This window comes from Pogona vitticeps, chromosome 2 (genome assembly GCF_051106095.1).
Source record: "Pogona vitticeps strain Pit_001003342236 chromosome 2, PviZW2.1, whole genome shotgun sequence".
NCBI lineage: Eukaryota > Metazoa > Chordata > Lepidosauria > Squamata > Agamidae > Pogona > Pogona vitticeps.
Genome location: NC_135784.1, coordinates 17,478,204 through 17,498,445, shown reverse-complemented (window position 1 = coordinate 17,498,445; position 20,242 = coordinate 17,478,204). Strand labels below are relative to the sequence as shown.

At 44.1% G+C, this 20,242-nt stretch overlaps 1 protein-coding gene and 1 long non-coding RNA gene across 3 annotated transcripts in view; one reads left to right on the top strand and one right to left on the bottom strand.

Annotated features, from left to right (window-relative positions):
• LOC144587481 (uncharacterized) overlaps nucleotides 1-20,242 on the top strand; it is a 152,305-nt gene that overhangs the window by 3,025 nt on the left and 129,038 nt on the right. The window lies entirely within an intron of this gene.
• On the bottom strand, nucleotides 5,665-18,802 carry LOC110070167 (uncharacterized). 2 transcript variants are annotated; one of them, XM_078388023.1, is made up of 6 exons: nucleotides 18,704-18,802; nucleotides 17,637-18,206; nucleotides 17,196-17,292; nucleotides 14,385-14,479; nucleotides 9,912-10,038; nucleotides 5,665-8,580 (listed from the first exon to the last, which is right to left on the bottom strand). In XM_078388023.1, exons 2-6 carry the CDS (start codon nucleotides 18,030-18,032, stop codon nucleotides 5,939-5,941), a joined length of 3,357 nt encoding a protein of 1,118 aa, XP_078244149.1. In that variant the 5' UTR covers nucleotides 18,033-18,206; nucleotides 18,704-18,802; the 3' UTR covers nucleotides 5,665-5,938. The 2 variants fall into 2 exon arrangements, with proteins under 2 accessions (XP_078244149.1, XP_078244148.1); XM_078388022.1 differs by having other exon boundaries at nucleotides 5,665-8,583; nucleotides 18,704-18,801.

Here is a 20,242-nt window from a genome sequence, read left to right as displayed (position 1 = left end):
ATTTCGGGGCTTCCAGCGGCCATTTTGGAGCCGCCGAACAGCTGATCCGCGGGTCGCAAAGCGAAGGTCGGTAAGCGAAACGCTTACCGACATTCGCTCTGCGAGTTTCGCCCATTGGGGCCATCGCTTTGCGATCGAAAAAACCCCCTTGCTATGCGGATTCGTCGTTCTACGCCTGCGCTCGTTAAGCGAGGCACCACTGTATTAAGCACTCATATGCCAAGTCTCAGGCGACTACTTTAATAGGTCTCATTTTCGTAACAAAGTGGTGATGCTAATCATAGCAGGGTTTCTTTCATTATTGCTGTCTTGTTCTTTGTGGTTTACCTTAGGGTCACAGCCTCAGTAAATTACAAAAGGTCCAAATAACTAACAAGTTATAGAATAATCTTATGAAAGCAGGGATGGGTGTATCATCACCCAACTTTTGTGGTTTAATAACTACAGTTTAGGCAACTGCTTGTGATTTTTTAATTCTCTCTGGCTCTTCCGATTACAGTCCCTTATCTGGGGCCCACTGACTGAACCTGTTTTTCACCTGTGTTCTTGCATGTTCTGAATGTGCTTCTTTTCCTGTCCACAAGCCTAATATTTCTAGTGACTAAATTAAGTGTTCTGATAGGTACTGTGGAAGATTTTTGTCATCACTGAAGGCCATAAGACAGTGGACTTTATGTGACAATAAAAAAACATAGGTATAAAATCACAGTAGGTTCAGTTATTATAATTAAAATAGGATTAACCAAAATAATGTAATAAAAAATTTTAAAATACTGATAAAAATGTGCGGCACCCCCTTCTGAAAACTACAGCTGTGCAAGCTTTGGAGGCTGGCTTAAAAGTCAACTTTAAAAGGAAGGTTTTCACCTGCTGGTTGAAGGACTGTAAGGAGGGGACAAACCTAGCTTCATGAGGCAGTGAATTCCATTGACTGGGAGCACCCACCGAAAGCGTCTGCCCTCTCTTAGGTCCTCACTAGACATGCCTGCAATGACAGTGGTAGAACCAAAGGGAGACCATTCTCCAAAGAGCTCAGAAACTGAGGGGGAGGGCAGGGAAATATTTGAATTAAGCAAATGAATACTGTCTAGCTCTGTATCATTGAGTCTGATTGGCGGCAGCAGCTCTCTTTGTGATCTTCTTACCTTCCTGGAAACCCTTGGTGGCTCCCTTCTCTGAATATTAAGCAGGCTGACCTTTTTTAGTTTCCAGAATCTGATGAGAGTGGCCTGTTCACCTATGGGGGCATCACCTTCTTTACACACTTGCAGTGAGTTGCCTCTTGCCTGCTGATGCCTTTGTACCTGCCATTGGTATTACTCAGAAATATTTGTTCCTTTTGAGAGGCATATGAGACTCAGTGATGGTTGTGTGTGCCTGAGATAATAATCTTTAGGGACTCAGCCTTGAGTAGAACAGTTGGTCTGCAGAGTCTCTGATCTGGAGAGTTAGGAATGAGCAGTATTCAGGCCTACTGCAGATACAGTGGGGATTGAGAAGTCCCACCTATTTACAGCCTTCTTCCCCCATCAGCAGCCTTCAGGTTGTCGTTCCATTCTATTCCCATCACGAAGGTCATTGAGTTGGAGTAGGCTGCTCCAGTTCAGTATTACTGTCAAGCTTTGGCTCTGTAGAGATATTGTTGAACTACAGTTCTCTAAGGTGGCAGTTACCAGAGCCAGTGAGTGGTAAGGGGTTATGGGAATTGATGTCCCAATATCCTGACACACAGGGATTGAGAAATGCTGTTCTACTGTGCCTTCTCTTTGTTTTGGAAAGGAAGAGAAGGGAAAGAGTGTGAGTGTAGTAGCTGTAACTTCTAGATCTAGAAGCTAGATATCAAACTAGAGTTGTATGCTGGGAAACTTCTCTTTTCCAACAGCAATTTTTTGTATGTAGAGTTAGGACAGATGTCAGAACAGATATGTCCGCAGGAGTGTCCTTCGTCAAAGAGAAAAGTTAGTATTTGTGCAATACTGCAGATTTCTATTCCTGGCAAATAGAAGGGGAAGATATGGATGCAGTTATAGATTTTACTTTCTTGGGCTCCATGATCACTGCAGATGGAGATAGCAGCCACGAAATTAAAAGACACCTGCTTCTTGGGAGGAAAGCGATGACAAACCTTGACAGCATCCTAAAAAGCAGAGACATCACCTTGCCAACAAAAGTCCGCATAGTCAAAGCTATGGTTTTTCCTGTAGTGATGTATGGAAGTGAGAGCTGGACCATAAAGAAAGCGGACCGCCAAAGAATTGATGCTTTTGAACTGTGGTGCTGGAGGAGGCTCTTGAGAGTCCCCTGGACTGCAAGGAGAACAAACCTATCCATTCTAAATGAAATCAACCCTGAGCGCTCACTGGAAGGACAGATCCTGAAGCTGAGGCTCCAATACTTTGGCCATCTCATGAGAAGAGAAGACTCCCTGGAAAAGACCTTGATGTTAGGAAAGTGTGAAGGCAAGAGGAGAAGGGGATGACAGAGGATGAGATGGTTGGACAGTGTCATCGAAGCAACCAGGATGAATTTGACCCAACTCCGGGAGGCAGTGGAAGATAGGAGAGCCTGGCGTGCTCCGGTCCATGGGGTCACGAAGAGTTGGGCACGACTAAACTAACGAAGATTTCTAAAAGCATCATCATAGAACAGAGAAATGTCTTGATAACTGACATTACAATTCCAGGGGATGCCAGAGCTGAAGATAAAAAATTGGAAAAATTAACAAAATACAGAGATTTGGTAATAGAAATAGCTTGCTTGTGATTGAAACACATTTCAGTGGTCCCCACAGTCATCATGGCATTGGGAACAATGCCACAGACTGTAATAAAATACTGTATATAATAAGCTGCAGGTCTCTGAAATAACACCATCAGAGCTGCAAAAGATGGACAGTATTAGGAACAGCATACGTATTAAGTCTCAGATATTTAACTGATACTTAGGTTTTTGGTTAAAACCTGTATCTGTTATATAATGCCAATCAAAGACTGTGTATTGTATGTTCGGATGCTGGTGCTAATCATCATCATAGCCTTCTTCAGTAGTTCTGAAAAATCTGCTTGTAGGTGAGCCCAGAAATTTGGAAGGAACTGTACCTTGAACTGCAATTTCAGAGCACCATCCATGAATATTTCTATAAGTTGGTTTCCTCTGCTGCTGTGAGCCCCTCTAGTTCACATTAACTGAAAAGGGATCTCTAATTTTGCATCAGGAACAAGAAAATATTCACTCACTCACACTGACGCAGACTGACTCCGACTCTCTCTCCCCATGGCTTCTGACTCTACAGTAGCAAGAAATGTCACGTACTGTCTCTCAGCCACTCGGTGTCATTCACCTGCATGTTCTCACCATGTGCAGAAATATCAGTTATTTGCTATCAAACAGTTATTTTCAGAACTGATTTTTACTTTTGTTGGTTTTTAATGGAAAAAATAGAAAATCCAGGTATTACACAAACAAGGGAAATTAAGATTTTGTTCTTCCTTCCTTCCTTCCTTCCTTCCTTCCTTCCTTCCTTCCTTCCTTCCTTCCTTCCTTCCTTCCTTCCTTCCTTCCTTCCTTCCTTCCTTCCTTCCTTCCTTCCTTCCTTCCTTCCTTCCTTCCTACCTACCTACCTACCTACCTACCTACCTACCTACCTACCTACCTACCTACCTACCTACCTATTTTAACCGCAAAAGATACAACATTTCTTCAAGCCTTTGCTTCACCCCATATGAGAACATTGTGGCCCCCCCAGGGGTCTGTGGACCACAGGTTAAGAACCTATGGATTATACTTCTATTGTCCTTTTCTAATTATTTAATTCTGTGTTTGTGGCCAAATTGTACCATGCCTTTGTGTTGATATCTATGTTGGATTAGAGTGTGAGCTTGCAGAGGACAGGTTGTTGCTAATCCAGATTATTTAACTATGTTCTCTTTCCCCCCTCTTTTTCTCCGTTAACTCCTCAGTGTTTTCACCACCCAGTAGTCAGGATTCTGGCTTGATTCCCCTTTCCAGCAGTTCTCCTATCAGTACTGAAAGCGCCAAAACTGTCCTGGAATGCAAGTCAACCTCTGATTCTGGCACCTTCCCTGTTCATTAGTGGTTATTTCTTCACAGACTGGGCTGTTCTTCTATGTGGCCTCCGTTTCCAAGCCTGCCGACAAATCGACCAAGAAGTCCTCGATGTCGGAAAAATCCTCTGTTTCAAGTTCTACCGGCACCTCTAAATTGACATTGACCACGTCCAAGATGGCGCCACCCGAAGCTAGTTGAACAGATCAAACAGCAAACTTGGAAGACAACTGCTTTCAGCAATGGGTCTCAACAGACTGACTTCCAACAGACAAGACCCAAAACGGTCTGTGTTCTCCTTCTTTTCTACTTCTCCAGTTATCAGTGAAACAAAACCAGCAGCCTGTTTTCGCCTTACTACTCTAACTGGCTTCCTCAGGGGGCATAATTAACACTATTGGTATCTTTCTCTCATCAAACCTGCCTCACTGAGGTCTCTCGCCTGCATCAACACTACATATTACCAATATGTAATGGTCAACTTCCATGCACTTGATGAAGAAGGTTGTGCGCCAGAAATGTTTATGCTAAACAGAAGTGGCAACCCTCTTTCTTGTTACTCTCTCCTTGAGGATTTTATGTGGGTTTGTTACATTTTCACCAGTCTTTATAACAATCTTTATAACAATCCCTAGGCAAAGTATTATAGCCAAGCTCTTCAAAAGAAGACAGGATGCAAATTGAACAGGTTGTAATTTTTTCTTGTTGTTGTTGTTTAGTCGTTAAGTCGTGTCTGACTCTTTGTGACCTCATGGACCACAGCATGCCAGGCCCTCCTGTCTTCCACTGCCTCCCAGAGTCGGGTCAAATTCGTGTTGGTAGCTTCAGTGACACAGTCCAACCATCTCATCCTCCGTCGTCCCCTTCTCCTCTTGCCTTCACACTTTCCTAATATCTGGGTCTTTTCCAGGGAGTCTTCTCTTCTCATGAGATGGCCAAAGTATTGGAGCCTCAGCTTTACTATCTGTCCTTCTAGTGAGCACTCAGGGTTGATTTCCTTCAGGATGGATAGTTTGTTCTCTTTGCAGTCCAGGGGACTCTCAAGTGTCTCCTCCAGCACCACAATTCAAAAGCATCAGGTGGTCAGTCTTCTTTATGGTCCAGCTCTCACTTCCATACATGACTACTGGAAAAACCATAGCTTTGACAATGCGGACCTTTGTCGGCAAGGTGATGTCTCTGCTTTTTAAGATGCTGTCTAGGATTCTTCTGTTTTACACTCAGTTGAGTTTAGTAATGCAAATCTGTTCCTTATGTGGACTCCAAATTAATCAGAAATGTTATTTTGTTATGTAAATTATGTTTAGACAATTGCTTCTGATGTTTACTCTAATTATTGATATTAACAATTCAATCAGTACCATAATCTCCTCCCGGCCTTGTTTTAAACAGACAGATTATAGCTTGTCCATCTCCTACTTCCAATTATTTCTATATTGGCCACTTGATAATGTTCACATGTATCTGTTAAGTTACCTGAAAAATATTTTGGTTCTGTCTGTAACATAAATCAGCCAGTGTTACTTTCTACTAGGGTTGATGCCCAGTAGCTGCCCACCATGAGTTATTCCAGCCCACCATCACCACAGGAACTATTCATTCTCTTATAGTAGTCCAGACTTTTAATGGAGCATTACAAGCCTTCTGACAGCATTATTAAAGTGTGCATCCAAGAGTTTGTTCATTAATTAATTTCACAGTTAAAGCTCGCAATTTATGACAGTGGGACAATTTCCATGATATTTAATGGGTTTTTTAACTCTCATTTTTTTCTGCTTCCAGTCTTGCCCCCCTTATCAACTTTAGCAACTACTGCAGCCATGATTTTATTAGTTTTTCAGGTCTCTCTCTTGCTTTTCGTTTGCTTTTCCAGTCATCTTAGATTTGTGTGGTTATATGAACTATGTGGTGAGGAAGCAGCTTTGAATTCCGAATAAAACGTTTCCCACAGTGCTGGCATTTGTATGGCTTCTCTCTTGTGTGGACTTTCTAGTGCTTCATAGGTTCTGAGTTTCAACTTGAAATGTTTCCCACAGTGCTGGCACTTCCATGTTTTTCCCCCTGTGTGGACACTCTGATGAACCAGAGGGACTGAATTAGTGTCAAAAGATTTTCCACACTTCTGGCATTTGTATGGTATCTCATTTGAGTGAATTCTCTGATGCCTTACGAGGTCTGACTTTTGAACAAAACATTTCCCACATTCTCGGCATTTGTATGGTTTGTTGCCCGAATGGACGCTCCGATGAATAAGAAGGGTTGAATTCCTGGCGAAACATTTCCCACACTCCTGGCATTTGTATGGTTTATCTCCTGAGTGAATTCTCTGATGTCTACTTAGGTATGATATTCGAGCAAAACATTTCCCACATTCTTGGCATTTGTAAGATTTGTTGCCTGAATGGATTGTTTGATGAATCACAAGGGTTGAAATCCTAGCGAAACATTTCCCACACTCATGGCATTTGAATGTTTTTTCTCCCATATGGACTCTTTCATGCATCAGGAGTATTGAATTACTGTCAAAAGATTTCCCACACTTCTGGCATTTGTATGGTATCTCATTTGAGTGAATTCTCTGATGCCTTACGAGGTCTGAACTTTGAACAAAACATTTCCCACACTCTCCGCATTTGTATGGTTTGTTGCCCGAATGGACGCTCTGATGAATAAGAAGAGTTGAATTCCTGGTGAAACATTTCCCACACTCCTGGCATTTGTATGGTTTATCTCCTGAGTGAATTCTCTGATGCCTGCTGAGGTCTGATTTTTGAGCAAAACATTTCCCACATTCTTGGCATTTGTAAGATTTATTGCCCGAATGGGTTGTTTGATGAATAAGAAGAGTTGAATTCCTAGCAAAACATTTCCCACACTCCTGGCATTTGAATGGTTTTTCTCCAGTGTGGATTCTATGGTGCATCAGAAGGACTGAATTTGTGACAAAAGATTTTCCACATTCCTGGCATTTGAATGGTGTCTTTCCTGTGTTAAATTTCTGATCCTGCCTAGGGTCTGAGTTTTGAGCAAAACATTTTCCACTATCGTGGCATTTGTATTGTTTCAATGCTGAGTGGACTTTCTGATGCTTCCGAAGGTCTGAGTTTTGGGCAAAGCCTTTTCCACACTCCAGACATTTGTATGGTTTCTCTCCTGTATGGGTTGTCTGATGTATTAGAAGGGTTGATTTCCTGGTGAAACATTTCCCACAGTCCTGACATTTGTATGGTTTTTCTCCAGTATGGACTCTCTGGTGCATCAGAAGGACTGAATTTGTGGCAAAACATTTCCCACATTCGTGGCATTTATATGGCTTCTCTCCTGAGTGAATTTTTTGATGCCGCCTAAGGTCTGAGTTTTGAGCAAAACATTTCCCACACTCTTGGCATTTGTATGGTTTCAGGTCCGTGTGGACTTTCTGATGCTTCCGAACATCTGCATTTTGAGCAAAACGTTTCCCACACTCCGGACATTTGTATGGTTTCTCTCCTGTATGAATTGTCTGATGTATCAGAAGAGTTGAATTCCTGGTGAAACATTTCCCACAGTCCTGACATTTGTATGGTTTTTCCCCCGTGTGGATTCTCTGATGTATCAAAAGGACTGAATTTGTGACAAAACATTTTCCACATTCCTGGCATTTATACGGCTTCTCTCCGGAGTGAAATTTCTGGTGCTGCCTAAGGGGTGGCTTTTGAGCAAAACATTTCCCACACTCCTGGCATTTGAACGGTTTTTCTCCTGTGTGGACTCTTTGGTGCATCAGCAGGACTGAATGTGTGAGGAAAGATTTTCCACACTCCTGGCATTTATATGGTTTCTCTCCCGAATGAACTTTCTGATGCCGCCCAAGGTCTGGTTTTTGAGCAAAACATTTCCCACACTCCTGACACTTGTATGGTTTTTCTCCTGTGTGAACACTTTGGTGGACCAGAAGTGATGAATTTCTGGTAAAACATTTCCCACACTCCTGACATTTGTATGGTTTCTCTCCTGTGTGTACTGTCTGATGCCTTGTAAGATCTGAATTTTGAGCAAAGCATTTCCCACACTCCTGGCATCTGTATGATTTCTCCCCTTTGAACGTTGTCTGATGCCTTGTGAGGTCTGATTTATGAAGAAAATATTTCACACACTCCTGGCCCTGGTATGGTTTGTCTCGAGCATCATCTGCCTGGTAGAATCTGAGGTTTGAATTCTTGCTGAAATGCTTCCCATTAGATTTGTACAGGTTCCCAGCTGTATGGGCTGTCTGCTGGCTTGGAAGCTGGGAAATGGAACCAAGAGATTTCTTATACAGTTTGCTTGTGTAATATTTCTTTGCAAAACAGTCCCTCTTCTGTGGTTCAATCAAAATATTTAAAGTACAACATTTCCTACACATGGTGCCTTCATAAGGTCTCTCCGTAGTCAAACTTTCTTCTTCCACACAATTTTGCTGGTCTGTTGGAAGGTCACAATTCTGCGTAAAAGAAGTCCCACACTTCAAGCATACCTTTGTCTTCCTCCTGTTACCTGCTAGAAAGAACAACAAGCACAGAACAGTTGAATCTCAAGTCTAAGAGACATGGATCCTCGGGAAGTGGGGAAGGGGATTTGCTCACACAGAACTGTATTAATTTAGTAGATATTGAATCTCCCCAGCTGCTCAGAGTTGAAAGCTGAAACTGGTCTCTTTTTGCTGTATCCAAAATGAGCTGCAAAAATTTGAAATAAAATTCAAATAAAATTCTCTTGAAAAGTGATCTTCAAGAGACTGGGGCTTGCTATCTAGTGGCTCTAATACTGGTACTAGACAGCTTGCAATGAATTAAAATGGATCCATCGTCTTTTTAAAAATTAATCACTTAGTGTCACCTTGGTTATATGACAACTCCCGGAGTTGTACGGTTCATGGTGCTGGTTCTCCGACAGAGAACAAGAGACACAAACATCCTTTCATTATTCTGGGAGTGGCAGCCCAAAACACGTGCAGGTCCAAATGTTCCCCTCTCTGATCTGCAGGATAATCCACTGCTCTCTTGACCTCTCTTTACTACTCTCATTTTTTTGTTCCTCTCTCTCTCTCCTTCTACCCCAAGACCATCATTTCCCTCAGTCTCCATCAACTCTGTTACCTGACAGTATCCACCCTTTTTTAAATGGAGGAGGACACATAATAACCACCATTGGCCATAAGAGGGGCTAGAACTTTTTACATCTCTGGACCTAGGCTATTGCTGCCAGATATTCGTTTTTTTCCACAGAGAAGTCAACCTTAAAGGGGTGTGTGTGTGTCAGACTTATCTTGAAACCTAGCTGCACCTTTTCTTGCCGTGATCTTTGATTCCACATCATGAACAACATTTGTACAGTTAATGGAATGGGAGTGACTTGCAACTTGTGATATTTTAGAATAAGCAATAGAAACACAGACACAGAACTACAGGATATAACTGAGCGGGTCAAAAACCAATCTGTGTCTTTTGTGTAAAAAAGGTGAAACTAGGAGAAAGAATGTGGAAATACTGTAGCCTAAATCCATGGTTCCCAACTCCTGGTCCGCTGCATGGTACTGGACTGTGGCCTTGGCAGGACCGGGCCGCGGAGACAGATTTCCCGCCCCCTGGCATGTATGGCCCCCACGCACGCACAGCCTCCCCACACGCACACACAGGTGACCCACCCACCCGCACATGCATGCGTGGGTGCCCTGCCCACCCATCCCCACATGCCCCACCCATCCACACATGTGCACTGGTGCCTCACCCACTTGTGTGCATGTCCCGCCTGCCCTGCATGCACCCCCCGCCCAACCATTTGTAATTATTACAAGTATGAGCAGGCAGAGAAAGACTGAGCCTTACCAAAAGTGGCAACAATCTCCCAGTTTTCCTCCATGACTTCCTTCTGCAGGGTTCTCTGGTCAGGATCCAGCAGCGCCCACTCCTCCTGGGTGAAATTCACAGCCACCTCCTCAAAAGTTATAGGACACTGGATAGAAAAAGAAGGATATACTCACAACTAAAAAAATTCATTTTGTCAATAGCCAAATGATTACCTAATATGACATGGCTATTTATTTATTTATTTATTTATTTATTTATTTATTTATTTATTTATTTATTTATTTATTTACTTACTTACTTACTTACTTACTTACTTACTTACTTACTTACTTACTTACTTACTTACTTACTTACATTTCTACACTACCCCATTTGTGTTTCCACTCTTTGGGCAGTTTAGAATATGCAATAAAACATGACACTCTGTATATAATAAAATTATGGTGAAATACAATTAATGCAGTCACTAGTGCAACTACTTCTAAATGACAAAATTAAAACCCATATGAACACATCAGGACAAATTTATACTAGTAGAAGGCAGCTTTGCATAATTCAGTCTTAATTCTCTTTCTAAAAAATGGACAGGGATGCTGGCTGGTGAACCTCTGAAGGAAACGTCTTCTAGAGAAAAGTAATCGCAATCAGAAAAGCTCAGTTGTGATCTTTTCCCCCCCTCCTTGGGTATTACAGTTCTTAACACCAAGGACTGTGAGGTGTGTATGGAACGGTAGTTGTTTTTTGGGGGAGAGGTATTTATCCAAAAATTTAGGTCCAAAACGATTAAGGGCTTTAAAAGTTATGAGCAGCACCTTAAACTGAACACAAAAACTAACAGGGAGCCAATGAATGACTGCCAAGACAGGAGGTTCATATCCGCTGGTAACTGTAATCTGTCTGGCTGCCACATTTTGGATCTGCTGACATTTCTGTACTAACTTCAAGGGAAGCCCTACATAAAAGGTTTTACAGTAATCAGTTTTGGAGATTACCAATGCATGAACGGCTGCTGTTAGGCATTTCTTCTTCAGGCAGAGGTAGTAGGCATCCTTCAGTCTCGAAAGACTATGGTAGCGTGCTCTGTATGGAGGACTTGGAACAGCGTCTAGTGTGGCTGAGGAGGCCAATTCGAGAGTTACAATCTCTTCCACACTGAAGACAAATCCAATCTGTCCCCTGCCCAACTCCCTGGTTTTGCTTCCTTTGTGACTTCCTCTTTGCCTCAGCCTGCTGGACAAGGGTCGCTTCAAATTGGGAGAGGCCGTGATGTACTGCCTGCCTCCAGGCTGAACGATCAGATGTCAGAGTTTCCCATCTGTTGAGGTCTATTCCTAAGGCCTTCAGATCCCGCTTGCAGATATCCTTGTATCGCAGCTGTGGTCTCCCTCTGGGGCGATTTCCCTGCACTAATTCTCCATATAGGAGATCCTTTGGAATCCGACCATCAGCCATTCTCACAACGTGCCCAAGCCAGCGTAGACATCGCTGTTTCAGTAATGTATGCATGATGAAAATTCCAGCTCGTTCTAGGACTACTCTATTTGGAACTCTGTCCTGCCAGGTGATACCAAAAATCCGTCGTAGGCAACGCATATGGAAGGTGTTCAGTTTCCTCTCCTGCCGGGCACAAGGGGTCCAGGACTCGCTGCAGTACAGGAGTGTGCTCAGGACACAGGCTCTATAGACCTGGATCTTGGTATGTGTTGTCAGTTTCTTATTGAGCCATACTCTCTTTGTGAGTCTAGAGAACATGGTGGCTGCTTTCCCAATGCGTTTATCCAGCTCGACATCTAGAGAGAGGGTGTCAGAGATGGTTGAGCCAAGGTACACAAAGTCATGAACAACCTCCAATTCTTGTGTGGAGATGGTAATAGAGGGAGGTGAGTCCACACCCTGGCCCATGACTTGTGTTTTCTTCAGGCTGATTGTTAGTCCAAAGTCTTGGCAGGCCTTGCTGAAACGATTCATGAGTTGTTGGAGGTCTTCAGCAGAGTGGGCAACAATGGCTGCATCGTCTGCAAAGAGGAAGTCCCGCATGCATTTCAGTTGGACTTTGGTCTTCGCTCTCAATCTAGAGAGATTAAAGAGCTTTCCATCTGATCTAGTCCGGAGATAGACACCTTCTGTTGCAGTTCCAAAGGCATGCTTCAGCATGACAGCAAAAAAGATCCCAAAAGTGTTGGTGCGAGGACACAGCCCTGTTTCACTCCACTTCGGATGTCAAAGGGATCTGATGTTGAGCCGTCAAAAACTACAGTGCCTTTCATTCCATCGTGGAAGGACCTGATGATGTTAAAGAGACGAGGTGGACATCCAATCTTGGGAAGTATTTTGAAAAGGCCATCCCTGCTAACCAAGTCAAATGCTTTTGTAAGGTCTATGAAGGCCACTAAGAGTGGCTGTTGTTGTTCCCTGCATTTCTCCTGCAACTGTCGGAGGGAGAATACCATGTCAGTGGTGGATCTATTTGCTCGAAATCCACACTGTGATTCCGGATAGACTCTGTCTGCAAGCACCTGGAGCCTCTTCAGCACAACACGGGCAAGCAGCTTCCCTACAACGCTAAGAAGAGAGATACCATGGTAGTTATTGCAGTCACCCCTGTCACCCTTGTTCTTGTACAATGTGACAATGTTTGCATCCTTCATGTCCTGTGGTACTCCACCTTCCCTCCAGCAGAGAGAAAAGATTTCATACAGTTCGGTGATGATGATCTCCTTACCGCATTTCAGCACTTCAACAGGGATGTTGTCCCTTCCAGGTGCCTTGCCAGAGGTGAGGGAATCCAAGGCCGCATTTATTTCTGCTAGGGTTGGTTCGCTGTCCAGCTCTTCCAAGACAGGCAGGCACTCAATGTTATTTAATGCTTCTTCGGTTACTACGTTCTTTCTGGAATATAGCTCGGAGTAGTGCTGCACCCAGCGTTCCATCTGCTGTGCTTGGTCCTGGATGATCACACCTGTAGCAGACTTCAAGGGAGCAGATTTCTTCTGTAATGGACCTAGGGTCTGCTTGATACCATCATACATTCCTTTGATGTTACCTGTGTCCGCTGCTATCTGTATCTGAGAGCAGAGCTGAAGCCAATAGTCATTGGAGCATCTCCTGGCAGCCTGTTGGACTTGGCTACGAGCGGCTCGAAGAGCTTGCAGGTTGTACTCGCTAGGACAGGCTTTGTATGCTGCTAGAGCTCTTCTCTTATCCTCAATGGCTGGCATTAACTCCTCCGAATGGGCTTCGAACCAGTCAGCCATCTTTCTGGTCTTCTTGCCGAAGGTGGACAAGGCGGTGTTATAGACAGTGTTCTTGAAGTGTTCCCATCGTTCAGGTGCATTTACATTAGCTGGACCTGGAAGGGTTTCCTCGAGTGCTTGGGCGAATTCCTTCACTTTTCTTTGATCGCGAGTCTTGTTGATGTCAATACGTGGTCTTCCTTCCTTTTTCATGTGATACAATTTCTTTGTTCGCAGTTTTACTCTACTACACACCAGGGAGTGATCAGTATCGCAATCAGCACTCTGGTAGCTGCGTGTGATCGTAACACTAGGAAGGCTAGAACGTCTAGTGAGGATCAAATCGAGCTGATGCCAATGCTTGGATCTTGGATGTCTCCAGGAAACTCTGTGTTGCAGCTTCGTATTAAAGAATGTGTTGCTGACACAGAGACCATAGTAACAGCAAAACTCCAGTAAGCGTTGGCCATTTTCGTTCATCTTTCCAATGCCAAAACGGCCTAGACAAGTGGGCCAAGAATTGTGATCAGCACCAACTCTAGCATTAAAGTCTCCAAGAATGAACAGTGACTCTCTTTCAGGGACTTTTTTGATAGTAGCTGCCAGATCGTCGATCTGGCAGGCAGAGGTAATGCTAGGCAATAAGCAGATGTTGATAAAAAGGTGGCTAGGGCTTATACTGCAAGCTTTAAACTTTTGTGGGTAGAATTCACAAGTCACCTAAGGGAGATTAATGTTACCAAAAGTTACCAGTCATAATGTCTACATCCTCCCTCCAGGGCCGAACACCATGAGAGAGAGGCGACTACTCTCTTTTGCAGCTTGAAGGCTAATTATAGGCATTAAAAAATCCACTGCTGGATACAGTTTGTCAGACAAGAAGGGCTTTCAACTTCTTTTGGAAAGAGAGAGACATGAAGGATGACTAACAGGGCTGGACACATAATGGTTCAAGCCCAGACTTTTAAAAGATGAGCTCTCAAAATTCTCTCTGTGTGTGTGTGTGTGTGTGTGTGTGTGCGTGCGTGCGCGCGTGCACGCGCGCGCATGAATCAGTTAGTCTGGATGGAAGAACACTTCAGTTTTGGATTCTCTAGCGTTCAGATGCTTTTGTTGATGTCTTTCTTCCCCAGTTCCCACATGGAGGAACTAGTGAACTTTTCATAACTCTCATCTAAAACAAACTGGCTCAAAATCCACTCTCCTGTCTTTTTCAGAGAGACAAGCTAAGGAAAAAGGCAGGTAGGCTGCCCCCCACCTGTCTTCCCAATGATCTTTCCTCCTCCTCTTCAGCTTTCCCTCCATCAGGAGGAAGGGACGGCTCTGTTCGTGCTGCCAACATCACGCCAAGCCCTGCAAAAGACAACAGAGAGAGGTAACCAGCTGGATCAACCTGTCTTTAACACCAATATTAATTATATTTTTAAAATTAAAATATTCTTACTCCGCCTTTCTCCTTAAAAATGACCTGAGGCCACTTACATCAGTAAAAGGCAAGACAATATTTAAAAGATAAAAGCAGTAAGGATACATTTAAAAAAAAACAAACAGTAACACATCACTAAAAATGACAGTCAACACAAAAAATGCATTCAAAGCAACAAGGCACAAATCCCGTCTCAGATAGCAGTCACTAAGGAAAGCCTGCTTGAAGAGAAAGATTTTTGTCCTCTTTGTGGAAGGACCGCAAAGATGGGCCAGCCTTCCAGTGGGAAGGAGTTCCAGAGTCTGGGAGCAGCAACGTACCAAACATACCTGTGAGAGTAGTGGGATCTAGAGAAGGGCCACCCCTGATGATCTCAACTCCCAGGCAGGGAAACGCTTGGATCCAAGAGATAGCATGGATCCAAGTCGTTTCGGGATTTATAGGCTAAAGACCAGCATTTTCAATTGTGCTGAGAAACAGATCAGCAACCAGTGGAGTTGCTGTAACAGGGAGTTATTTGATCCCTGAAATCATCCCCATTTAGCAATATGGCCACAGTTTTGGATCCACTGAAGTTTCCGAACATGTTCCAAACCCCAGAAGAAAGTTTCTGAACCCCATGTAGGGTGTATTACAGTAATCCAGTGCGTATGTAACTAAGGCATGTATCACTGTGACCAGATCAGACCCCTCCAGGAATGGTTGCAGCTGGTCCATTAGTTTTAAATGTGCAAATGCATTCCTGGCTACTACCGAAATCTGGACATCCAGGTACAAAGATAGATCCAGGAGCATTTTCAGAGGGAATGTACCTCAATCCAGCACAGGCTTTGTCCCTATTTCTTGCTCCGCCATTTGACTGACCAGGAGCACCTCTGTCTTGTCTGGATTAAGTTTTAGTTTATTCACCCTCATCCAGTTCATTACTGACACCAGCCATTGATCTAGACCTAAACAGCTATCTTGGATTTAAATGGGAAGGACAGAATGTAAAACATTTGCACAAGAGTGAGATATATTCCAACCAAATGCATGAGATTGCTATACAGTCTTGCCCTGCTTAACGATTACCCCACATTACGACGAATCCGCTTCATGACAATGTTTTTGCGATCGCAATTGCGATTGCAAAAGGATGTTTTAAATGGAGTTTTTTTGCTTTGCGAAGATCGGTTCCCTGCTTTGGGAACTGATTCTTTGCATTACGACGATCAAAGCAGCTGATAGTTGGGTTTTCAAAATGGTCGCTGGGTGCTCAAAATGGCTCCCTGCTGTTCTTAGGGATGGATTCCTCGCTATACAGGCACCGAAAATGGCTGCCGTATGGAGGACCTTCACTGGACAGTGAGTTTTTAGCCCATTGGAATGCATTAACCAGGTTTTAATGCGTTTCAATGGTTTTTTTATTTTCGCTTTATGACATTTTCCCTCTACAGCGATTTCACTGGAACGAATTAATGTCGTTAAGCGAGGCACCACTGTATATCAAGGGTCTCCAAACTTGTGACCGCGAGGGCCAGAGCAGACATTTTCAATATTTGTGAGGGCCCAAGGAACAGGAATGGGCTGGGTAAAATGGCAAGATGGGCCGGATGTGCCCCGTGGGCTGTAGTTTGGAGACCCCTGCTCTATATGAAAGTGTGGTGTAATACAGTGGTCCCCAGCCTTGGGCCTCCAGATGCTCTTGGACTACAACTCCCAGAAGCCTTCACTACCACCTCTGTTGGCCAGGATTTGTGGGAGTTGTAGTTCAAGAACATCTGGAGGCCCAAGGTTGGGGACCACTGGTGTAATGGGTCAGTACTTGGACTGGAACTTGGAAGATGCAGTCTTATAGCCCCCACTGGAATACCCTGGCTATGTAGGTCAGGCAGAGGAAGTGTGGCTTGTACCAGTCAGGGTATTCCAGTGGCAGTAGAAGGGTTAAGAAAAGACCTACAAGGTCTTGATCACATTGGAGGGATATAAACAAGGAGAAACTCTGCATATCAGGTCCTGTAAAGCCAAGAACTTTAAAAGAAATGGAGGACTGATGCTTAAAATTTTGGGTCAACACTGATCTGCTTCTTCTGCAAAAATTGGCTGCACAGCAAAGTGATGCACCTCAGTAGTAACGATCCCAAACAGCGGGCATGCAATGTACCAGGGCACCAGAAGAAAGAGGCCACACAACCAGCTGAGGTACAGAAGAGGCAAATCCAGGAGGCCTGACACCATGTCAAGAAGAGGAAGTTTGCTATCAATCTGAAGATGCATTGGGGTAATTGTACATGACCTTGGAATATAATCTTTTGTAACAGCAACCATAGGACAGGGTTCATGAGCACAGCCTGTCCACTACAGATCTGTCAAGATTTATCCTAGCCTTAATCTATATTTTAAGTTCTGCAGTGTCATTTCGGTGAAAGACTTCTCTTCTCGAGATTCTAGACATGTATCAAAAGGCTGTTACCACCTAGAAAGACAAATTCCTCAACTGCTGATCTTTGAAACACATTTTGTAGATGGAGAAAAGTGTGATGGTAACGCTTTCCTCCCACTCTCAAAACTCAAGGAAATATAAATGCAACCATGGATCTCTTGAACCGTTCCGAAAAGGAGATCTAGTTGAAAAACCGTTGGCCTCCCAGCACCAGACCTTACCCAGCAAGGCGGCCCCTCCATCCCTTCCTCTGTTCTCCAGGGGAGCCTCTTCTTCTGCAGGGAAATCTGGCTGAACGTCCAGAGACAGATCTTTGACCTCAAAGAGAAACAGAAGCACAAGATAAACAATGACACAGGCGTACATCTGTAGTTGTATAGCTGGATTAACGCAGACTGCAATGGCCACAACAATTTAGGTGTGTGGGAGCAATGAAACACAGTGTTTCCTTTCAAGACAAAACAGAGTGAATGGTCCCCATATGTCTTGCTATTAAACAAAATGAATGATATACTGTACACCCCACTTCAGTGGGCCATCAGTAAATTTCACAGGGGCTGTAGAGTGCCACACAGGACAGCAACAGGTAAGAAAAGACTGCTCACATGGGCCATGTGCATCCCACCTCTGCCTTGCAAGCACCAGGAAGGACACGGTCTCACCTTCTGCTCTTCCTGACTCTTCTCCTCTGCCTGGCTCAGGAGGAAGCCTTCGGCCAGGGCCACCGCCTGAGAGCTGCTCTCCGCTCCACATTCCCTCACCCAGCTGGACATCTCCGGGGGAAGGATGGCCAGGAACTGCTCCAGGATCACCAGGTCCAGGATCTGAGCCTTGGTGTGCCTTTCTGGCTTCAGCCACTGATGGCAGAGACGGTGGAGTCGGCTGCAAGCGTCTCGGGGCCCTTCTGCTTCCTTGTAGGAAAACTGCCTGAAGAGCTGGCACAGTATGTCTGAGCCAACAACCTCCTCATACAGCAAACTGTGCAACTTTCTTCCCTGGATTTCCTCACCGCTCTCCATTTTGCTGTCACAGAGCACAGCTGAGTTTTCCCCATCCATCTCCGATCTGCACTTCAACAAAGCTTCCGATGGAGTCAAAGGAGTCTTCCCTCGTCTCTGTCAGGGGAAAGACTGCCTTCTCGGACTTGACTACAGTACTGTAAAGCCAGGATGTTGTTCTCTGAATAATTATGCTACACTCTCAGTAAGAACTGTGAAAAGCACATCTTGTCCCTGAAAGAAAAGCAGGAGAAAGCCAAGGATGAAACAGCATTTAGAGATTTATGGAGTTTCCTTCAGCTGAGAGCCACAGACCCCTCCTTTCACTTAACTGGGGATCAAAAGGTGAAGAAATTACCCCACCTCCGAAGTTCTGTAAGCAAGCATCTTCAGTCATCATCTAATCCCACAGGTCTTCGTCCCTTATTCCTTCGGCTGATGGCAAATTCTACATAGCCTTTTCTAGCATCTCTCTCTCTCTCTTTTTAATGTTACAAAAGGATTAATTATAATCTTTAGACATTCCAATGAATACGGGGGGGGGGGGGGAGAAAAATGTTGTGGTGCCAGAGAGATTAAGTGCTGTATTTTAAACACCTCTCTCAATCCCTGGGAGCCCAACCAAAAGAGGCAGCTCAAATAACTCGGCTCGGCTGGGCCTTGAGGGTCTCCCCTCCCGCGACCCTCCCCCTGCGACTCCCCCTCTCCCCCCCGGAGGGACTCACCCTTACCTTCCCAAACCTACAAGATCCGGGGAAAGGAGACCCGGGCCAGGGAACCCCTTGGAACAGCTGAGGTGCCACTTTCCTCCGGAGGATAAAGAAGGACGAGCAGGAAGGGACGTTTTTGGGAAGGAGGACACTTCCGGTTAAGGACTCGGCCGTTCCCCTCTAGGAATCCCAGCTCTACGCGCTTCATCCCTGCCGCTTTATCCCAGCGGCTGTTCCAAAACATTGAATTTTTGTTTGCCTTCGTGGATTTGAGGGAAAGGCTCCGTGGCTTCTCTGCCCAGAAATCGCTCGACTGTCGCCTTTCCCCGGCCTTCTTTCTTATTATTCCTTTCTTTTTCCTTTCTTCCCAACTCGGTCCACCTGACTTTGCCTTTAACCTGTAGCATTTCCAATATCTTTTTTCCCCCCCTTTTGATAACTATGCCTGTCATACGCTTTGGTTATGTTTTCTTCTTCTCTCTGTTCGCAGCCTGGTTCGAAAAAAATGGGGCCTGGGTGAAGAAAAGGATCCAACCGTACAATGTTACGTTTTAAAAAATAATAATTTACAGACCAAGAAGGTTTGGTTTGTAGCTGCTGATTGAGGTTGGCGCGCATCTCACTTCTACGCCTCCTCAGAGACCCAACTGCAATTTTTATTTATTTATTTATTTATACCCCGCCTATCTGCTCAGAACGAGCACTATTCCATCTTTCCTCAAGGGAAGGCCTCCTCTTCCTCCTCCTCCCCAATTTATTCTCACACAACACCATCCTTGTGAAGTAGGGTTAATTCAGATTAGACAAATTCCTTGCCTTATTAGAGATTTTTGTAAAAATGGGTTTAGAGAGAACAGGCTGCTAGGAGCCCCATAATTCATGCTCATGCTACCTAGGAGGTACAAGAGGGCTTTTTAATTTTAAAAAATTGGGTATAGATGCTTGCCGGTGGAAGGACCACAAACCTGTCCCGACAGGGCAGTATTGACAAATCTACCCTGTTTCTGATGTCTTTGAATCAGCTTTTGTCCAAATCGGTTCATGTGATGCACAGAATTGTATATAATGAGCTAGTTGTAAACATGATTTCAAGGAGCAAATGTATTTTTTCTCCTAATGTGTACAATGCAGCAAACAAGGTAATCTTGCTTCATATGTGAATAGCATAACAGCTGTTGTAAATTGCACAAATCTAAAATCCTGTTGCATAACTTTTGCCTGCAGAAGGGTTATAATGTCAAGAGGTGAATTTTTTTTATCAGAGACAACCGAACATTCCTTTGAGCCAACTTTAGACACACAGTACTTTTAAATAGTTTTATGAATGGAGCCCAACCTCAGATGCTAGAAAGCGGCCTGCCTTGGGACATGGTTCCCTGCCAAAATAAAAATGGTCCACCTGCTGAATAAGTGAACAGATAAATTAATAAGGATTTTTCTTCAACCAGAAAAGTCAGGTTTTTTTTCCTTTCAAGAAAAGAAGTGACTGAGAGAGAAAAACATGAAAAAGCTATGCTGGAATCCATCCCAAGCTTATTCAGAAAAAGGGGAAAAAAGGAA